Source organism: Heliangelus exortis, chromosome 6 (assembly GCF_036169615.1).
Source record: "Heliangelus exortis chromosome 6, bHelExo1.hap1, whole genome shotgun sequence".
NCBI classification, from domain to species: Eukaryota; Metazoa; Chordata; class Aves; order Apodiformes; family Trochilidae; genus Heliangelus; species Heliangelus exortis.
In genome coordinates this window covers 11,655,867-11,664,234 of record NC_092427.1, presented here as the reverse complement: position 1 = coordinate 11,664,234, position 8,368 = coordinate 11,655,867, and the positions used below count along the sequence as shown (strand labels likewise).

The 8,368-nt window shown below is 44.0% G+C and overlaps 1 protein-coding gene across 3 annotated transcripts in view; it reads left to right on the top strand.

The window, feature by feature from the left end:
• Positions 1 to 8,368, top strand: part of SLC15A2 (solute carrier family 15 member 2) — a 63,402-nt gene continuing 55,034 nt past the window's right edge. For 2 of the 3 annotated variants that reach the window (XM_071746666.1, XM_071746670.1), the window contains exons 1-2: positions 1 to 178; positions 1,742 to 1,931. In XM_071746666.1, coding sequence (XP_071602767.1) covers positions 1,883 to 1,931 — 49 coding nt within the window. In that variant the 5' untranslated portion in view covers positions 1 to 178; positions 1,742 to 1,882. The remainder of the gene's footprint in view (positions 179 to 1,741; positions 1,932 to 8,368) is intronic. The other variant, XM_071746671.1, reaches the window with a different exon arrangement.

Below are 8,368 nucleotides of genomic sequence, written 5' to 3'. Positions count from 1 at the left end.
TTGAAACAGGAAGGCAGATCCTACCAAGGTCAAGCAGCAACAAGAATTTGCTGAAGCTTAGCTCTGAACCACCCGGTCTGTGATCCCCACTTGGTCCCTGTGGACCTCAGTCTGTGGTCTCGTGCCTCTGGCTCGAGGAAGCTCATCAAATCAAGTTATAAAGATCCACCACAGTAGGGTGTGTAAAACATAAGCTTACAACTGGCTACACTTGTTTCATGAATCACCTTTGAGAGAAGAAGGTAATATTTTTAAGTCTGTACTGCGTGGGAGCAAAGCCTGCCCCTGCCTCTGGGGTGTTTAATAGCAACTAAACTGCTGAGGGACTTTGCCAGCATCATTTCTCTGAGCCACCACTGCTACCTGCTCTGAAGACATGAAATGCAGCCCTGAGGACATGTGGGATGTAATGTTGCTGTCACCCATACTGGAATGGTTAGTGAGTGTGCAGCTGGCCATGTGTTGAGGGTTATTAGAAATGCAAACTCCAAGTGCTGTCTCCTGCAACCCTGGGGCTGCTTTGCAGCAAATTAAAGAATAGAGCAGAAGCCCATATGCTATTTCACTGGTCGAGGTGGGGAGAATGAATGAAAGTGTCTGTTTTAGCACAGTGAGACAGCTGTGCTCTTCTCAAGGCAGTTCCTGAGAAGCCACCTCTCCATGATTGATGGAAGGGGAAGCATCTGGCCTAGAAACATCCAGTTAGGTGGAAGTGGCAGGGCTGGCTAATGCTTGCTGTTGAGGAAGTCTTTGGATGACAGCTTGGCAAAGACAGAGGGGCAGATGCAAGCTCCAAATGCTTCCTATGATGTAGTATCAGGTGCCTTTCATGGGACTGTGACATGCCAGGTGTGAAGGGGCTGTGACCTACGCAACAAAGTGTTTTAGGGCTCAGCAGCAGTGGGTGTCAGGTGTTCAGTGGGATTAGTTCTCTGTTGATTGTGACTCTGAGTTACCACTGGCAGAGTGAACCTGGGGAACTGGGATACATGAACACCCTTCAGCTGTTTCCCTTGCTTCCCTGCAAAGCCAGGCAGCTCCTGAGAGAGTCTGCAGTAGTTTTTAAGCAGTACACACATATTGTGTATACCATGTTGCTGTTAAACTATGGTGCACTCCAGAAATGTTTGACACTCTTTTTTGTCTATTAGAAAAATGGGATTTAGGAAGTTCAAGTGACCAGAATCCCAGTAGATTTCTGCATGAGGAGAAAATAGAAAGGTGAGAATGTTGTCATGCCTTGCCACGGGCAGAACAAGGGATGACTGAACTTGCTAACTGCTTGTTTTATATTTTTAGCATACTTTTTATTACAGAAACAGAGTTGGAAATTAGAGAAAATGTCACTTCAATGTTAGTAAACCACAAAAACTAAGTCACTCAGAGGATGTACTCCCTCCTCATTACATATGCTTAGATGCTAGGTGTGTTTAGTCCTTTCAGAGTCCAAAATACAACAGGGGGATTGTTAGTACTTTCTTTTAACCTCTTGCTGATTGTGCATGTTTTTAGGTACTTCTGGGCTACTCCTGTATGGTCTAGAGCTGAGAAATGTTTCTCTGTTATCAGGAGGTTTTAGTTTGCCAAGAGGTGTCTACCTGCCTCCTGAAAAAGTTCTTATGGATTCACACTCAATAAAAGGTTGCAAATTATTTTTTATTTTTATAAAGTGATGACTGCTTTAAGATGAAAGAATATTTCCTTTTTTTTTTTTTTTTCCAGGTGACAACTTGTTCCAAAGATGAAGTGATTTGGTGAAGGTACCTCGGAAAATGTCAAGGAGAGACAAGAGATGAACCCATGTCATCTGATACCCCATTTGATGCTTTCTTAACCAAACTGCCTGCCTGCATTATGGGAAACTCAGCAAGAAACATGAGTAATGAAGCTGTCTGACTGCCTGCAAGAATGTCTCTGCTGCTATATAGCAGGTAATCTTTTAGATTTAAGAAATGCTATAACTTGTAAGTAGGAAGTTTAGAGAATATGTCATCTGAAGACACTGCCATGTTTAATGCATTTGGTGCCAATGATTTGCTTTCCCTTGCTATGCTGTTTACAGAGCAGCTGGTGCAGAGCTGTTGAGCTTGCTATTGAAGATGAAAGGCTGGTTGTTTTTCAAAGCCCTTTGTGCCTCTTTGCTCCTAACTGGAGCTGTCAGTGCAGATGCTTTTCATTTCCTTTATCACTGGAGGTCTGAAGTCCCTTCTCTAAAGATTTCCTCAATTCAAAGGAAGATTTCTTTTGCTCTTACTCCCAAAAGACCTGCAGGGTCTTTGCTCTTTTGTTTGGGCTGAAGACTCCACAGGCAACAGCCAAGCTTTGGGAGGACTGCTGAAAACCTTTAACCCCCAGACAGCCAATGTCCCATCTGAAGTCCTTTGATGAAGACATAAGGAATTCAATCTGTCCTGCTCCTTTCTGTGACCTGGGAAAGAGAACACACCTCTTGAACCATATAAATGTAGTGAAAAAATTCCAGTGATTACTAATTAGTGTTTTTTACAATGGTACAGAAAGAATGGAGCTTCTCCCCCAAAAAACAGTCACAGAGAGTGCGTGTACAAACCCCCATAAGGAGATGCTCACTGAAGTTGTTTAAAAAACAAGTAATCAAGGCAGCAGAATCTTCCCCATTTCAAAGCTGAGGCACTGAAACTATGGGAAGTAAAGTAATTTCTCCAAGATCATGACAGGAAGATGAGAGACAGCTGAGAACTGTAAACAAGTTGCTGCTTTGGTATCTTAACAACCTGATTTTCCACTTGTGTTCCATCTCTTATGCACTGACATAAGTTGAATTACAGGTTTTTCTTTCTCATATGATCTGACAGGCAGTGATTCTGTTACTTTGGTGGGGGAACTGTCCTGGAAATTTCTATGATCAGTCATTAAATCTGCATGATCTCACTTTTTTTGTAACGTTCCAGACACCAAGTTTCTCTCAGAGCCAGTCTAATAGATCCTTGGTGGCAATCTGAAGGGCAGCCCCTGTGATGCCATTCCAAGCACACAGCCATCCCCTCCCAGCCTGCACCAGCAGGATTGTCTGTCAGTCAAACCAATGCTCCTACATCACCCAACTTTAAAACAGGCTATGCAAATCTTTTAAAGAAGTTGCACTAAAAAGAACTAGATCCTGAGTGTTCTCCAAAGCCCTCCTCATCAGTGCATTCAAGTGACTTCTGACTGATAAAAATGCTCTTCAGCTGAATGTACTGTTCATCTGTAAATATGTTTTCTGTAAATGATTCATAAAAGTTACTCCAGCTGGTATTTTTCAGGTAGCCCTGTAGCTCTGCTGCCACCACACACCCCTTTTGCTGATGACACAATATAGCCCTGGAGGAAAGAGGCAGCTGAGCTGCCTGTGGGTCATGCAGGGCTGAAAAGCCCATAGCCCAGCCACTCAGCTGAACAGAAGAGAAAGAGTTCCAAATTCACACAGCTCACAAATGACCAGAGCAGATCTTGCTCTCCTTGCTGAGCAGTTTGAGCAAATTGACAATGATGGGTGAATGCTGGAACCAAAGGATGAATGCCTCTAAATTAATTTCCAGTTTTATTGTTCTCTACTTACCAGAAAGTGGTGGCACCAGACACTGGGAGATCTAGGAAATTATCTGCTTGTTTCCTTCCTGTTTTATTTCTTGGGGTAGTGTTTACTCAGCAAACCACATGCAGACTGCACACAGCCTTCTTCCTTCACATGTGCATCCACATGTGAGCTACTTCTTTGCTGTTGCTGATTAACCATTACTTGAGATTAGAAATACATGAGAAAGGTGATGTGGCTGCCAAAGAAAACTTGTGTCCTGCATCTCAAGTATCAGATCACCAGAGAACTGTGTAAAGAGTAATTGATGCATATGGCTACTGCTGAAGGTGACTGCATGTCAGTAGGGAATGTAGTTCTTTCTCTATATATGCTATTTGGCCAATTGCACTGTATCAATCAAAAAAATATTCCTCAAACTCCAAACGAGTAGCTCCAGTCACACCAGAAGTCTGTACAGAACTGCTAACAATCAGCCTTTTAAAGTCCTACAGCATTACTCTCAATTTGCTTTCTCAAACTGCCCAGTCTGAGAACACATAAATATTCTACCTGATTCAGCTACCAGCTCTGCTGGTTTCTGTTTTAAAAAGGTTTTGTTGATTTTTATTTTTAAAATTTTAACCTCTTCAAAAAATATTCCAAGTGCACTGAATATGTCATCTCCTGCCACAGAACCTGTTTGGCTTAATAATTAAGAGATTGATCACCACTGGCAGCAGACATAGAAGTTTAAACTGTGTATGACTGTTCCCTGTACTAATGCAATAAGAGTGGTTTTACTTTTACAGTGGTAATTTTAGCAGCAATCTAAATCAACACCCCACTGATGATCAGACAAGTCTTCCTTGAAACAGAAATGCTGTACAAGTGAGCTAGTTAGTATTATGGGCACATTATTGTCTTTACTTTCTGCAATCAGCTTTTATTCATGCTTTTACAATAGGTGTAAATTTTTATTTTTCCTTAGGCAAGCAGAAGAGTGAACTGAACTTCTAGAAAATTACTTCAAATAGACTATGGTGATAAAAAAATAGACAATCCCATGCAATTTGTAAAAGGTCAATGGATTAGAGTGCTGAGTTCTGCAAATGGGCAGCCCTGCTAGGCTGGGGCTGGCAGTCAGGCAGCTAAAAAAGAAAAACCTGAGGGGCATGGTGGATAAAGTGTGTGGTGGGTGTTTTCTGTATGGAGGTGTGTTGGGCAATTTGGGAGGGGAGAGGGAGAAATTTCTGTGGTATGAGGCACAGCCACTCGGTGAATGGTGTTTGGAAGAGGAATCTTCTCACCTGAGGATGGACAACTTACTCCTGGAGTGGACCTGGGCTTCCTTAGCTGTGTCTTGTCCTCATCCCTCAATGCCAGGCTGCCCTCAGCTGTGACAAGGTGTAGAAGTCAGGGAGACCAGAGGAGTGGCTTTGAAACTTTGTGTGATGCAGTGACAAGCACACTGTGCAGAGGTTTATGCTCCTACCAAAAACGTAGGGCAGCCACTTTTTTTTCCTTCTCATTCTATTTGCAATGTTGCATTAAAAAGCTGAAAAGAATTGTTGAGATCTTGCTAGGCTAAAGTTTCAAGGGCACTTGAAAAAGCATGAAAAAAGCATGGCATGGAAAAGCTTCTTACTCAACATGACCATATTCCCAAGCTGCACTGGACTGGACAAGCAGTGTGGTGGCAGCTCACACTCACATTACTTTTTTGAGTGGAGTTTTTATTTTCCCATTTTCTAGGTCCCTCCAAAGGAGCCTGAATCAGGACAGACTGCCCTGCACTCCTCTCTCTGGAAACTCTAGATGGATTTATGCCTGCAGTTGATTCGAAGATCACCACTTTGCTTTTATCAGGAATGCAGTCCCTTTTGTCTCCCAGGAGAATCTGTTCATCTGAACAGACATGTTAATTATTGTCCTTTCTGCTCCTTTAATGTCTGGATAGTAATTTGCCATCCTCTTCCCAAGCAAGGCTACCCATGAATCAATTTGAATGCTACACACAGTGTGTTGTTCCCACCTGGCAGGGGACAGCTGTCCTGTGTGCATGGCTGTGCAGCAGGAAATGCTTGGAGCTGAGGTCTTGAGGCTGACCTGCCTCAAATAGGAGTCACTGCCCTGTGTTTTCCCATCTGCAATCTTTCAAACCATTTTCCCATCTGACTGCTGTTTTGTAAACTCTGATGAAAGTTGGTTTCAAAGTGCTATCAACTGCAATTTTCGATCAAAAGGACAGAAATGGTGCTGGTAGTTTCAGTGCAGTATAACTGCCTCTCTGTCTCCTTTCTTTTTTTTATGAGTATCAAGATGACAATAAGTCAGCTTAGGTTGACTGTTCCTTGCCTGAAGAGCCATGCCAGTGTATCAAGAGATAGCTGTGTGTTGGATAACTTGAATGTTAAAGCCTTGTATATTCACCAGTCTGGATGATTCCTCATTAAAACAATTGATATTACTGCAAGTTCAGATCCTAATGTAGGAACAGCCTCCTTTGCAAACAACAGAGCTGGACAGTGCCTTGGTTTTCCAGGCCTGAGCCAGTTTGCAGGAAAACCCATTTCCCTGAGCAGGAGAAACGAATCCTCAAGAAACTTTAAGTTTGCATGCACTTCTGAAGTTGCTTAGTCTGTTTGATTCACTTAGCAGCAATAGGCTGGGTATAGCAGCCTGGTTTGCTTTGTCTGAGGGAGCTATGGAGTCTCTAGAAACTCTTCAGTCATCTTCTCTGTAGTCACTGACAGATGGGGCTGGCTTTGATATCTACTTGCGTTTTTCCTGGGCACTCAAACTGAATCAGTAGCTCATTTTAGGTGGGGTGCTGGAGACCTACCAAATGGCAGTGGAACTGTGGTTTGATGTCAGTGGAGAAATACAGGGCTGATTACCTTAACTGTCAGGGCTAGAATCAGAATGGAGACTTCCATAGCTGATAGAAAGGGAAAGGACCAGGGATGTAGAATCTGTGGATCAAAGGCCACCCATGTGTGTGTGCTGAAGAACATGTGAGTTGATAGTGATGGCTCATCCCCATGGTTATGGAGTGACTTGGAGGACAAGCACTTGTCCATGCTTGAAGCAGAAGGTTCAATGAAGTCAGCATCTGTTGTGTGCCCTGAAGCTAAAGAATGTTTACTTTGGGATTAACCCAGTGCTGGCAGTGACCTTTCATATCCTGTCCTTCTTTGGGACAGGCTCCTGCCTTCGGTGCTCTGTGTAAGCCAATCCTTTGCCTTAGTTTTGCCTTTCCTTTGCCTTCCCAGTTCTGGCTCACCTTGGTTCATTCCATCTCAAATGACTTTCATCCTTGCTGCCTGCCAGTGTGGGCTGTGGGCCAAAAATGCAGTAGAGAAGATGGTACCACATTCATAGTGTGCTCTCACTAGCTGGATACAACTGTGCAGACCCAGCCCGTTGTCCCAGAGTTCTTAGCACATGAGCAGTCATGAAATCTGCTGCCTTCAATGACTCTCTTGCCTAAGGAAGTGCTCCATGACTTGTCCTACAGCAAGATGTTAAGTGATACAGACTTGCCTCTCTCCAAGCCATCTGCCTAGCCTCTGGTGGAGAAGAAGAGCTGTTCACTGTGTTGTCTAAGCAGTGTTTGGCTATCCTGCTGTTTGGGCAGAGCTGCTGCCCTTTGCTGGCTTGCACATCAATACCAGCTGGCTCAGGCAACCACCCAATGCATCTGCCACAGCTTTACAAAGCAGCCACAGCTTTCACTGGCATGGCCAGACTCATCTGTTCTGCATGAACAGAGCTGCCCAGCATCTGGCACATTGCTACACTGCTGGGATCTGTTGTGAAGAGTGAGGGATTGATTACTCAAATAGTCTACCTGTCGAGCAGGGTGTAGGCACTGTAGGCACTTACCTGGTTCTGCCCTTACCTGGTTGCCTTTGAGCTCTGAGCTGCAGTGAGCCAGGCTCTTTCCCCAGGTGAAGCCAGCTGGATCCACAGCGTGTGGCAGAAAGTTGCCACCTGTCACACAGGGAGCTTTTTGGGTGCACATGGCTTCAGTTTCAATGCTGGGTGCTCTCTCCATGAAGAAGTTTACTCTGGCAGCCAGAACATAGCTGGGAGGTCTGGATGAGGTGGATAGGTGGGGCACCTCTGGCCCATGCAGCCAGCAGGTCTTCTCCATCCTGTGCAGGTAGCCATCCTTTTTTGTCTGCTCTTCCCTAGCAGCAAACACAACCCCAGAGCTTGTCCTCCTTGGCTGGCTGGTAAATGAACCTGAAGAGGCAGCCTGAGGAGGCATTGTAAACCTGTATAGCCACTGCTTGGCAGGAACCTGCCTCATTGCCTGTGCTCTGGCCATGCCTGTGCAGCATTAGCAAGGTGCTAAAAGAGGTAATGCTGTCATCTCCAGCTCTAGAATAGACTCAGAGATGCAAATTGCCACACTCCCAGAATGTTTGAAAATATTCCTATCCTGAAGCTGCCTGCATTTTAAAAAACTGAAGAACATGGCTTGAGTTAGTCAAAACATTTTTAAAGTATCTGAGCTTTTATTATGTGCGGCAGATTCTTGAACTATAACAACTAAAATATTTGAAATTATGGATCTGAGTAATTTTGAAACTTTATTCTCTTTCTAATTTCCTACATAAAGACCAGCTTCTCAATTCTGTTCCTCTGCAAGCCCACATTTTTCACTGCTTAAAAAGAAAAATCAGTTGGGATAACCTAAATCTGCTTGATTCAGTTAGAAAGAGCTGTTGCAGAGCTGTGAAGTCAGGGAGTTTTATCACTCACATGCTAAATGGTGGCAAAGAGGTCACCACTGGACAAGATTAACCCTAGAACCAATTTTTC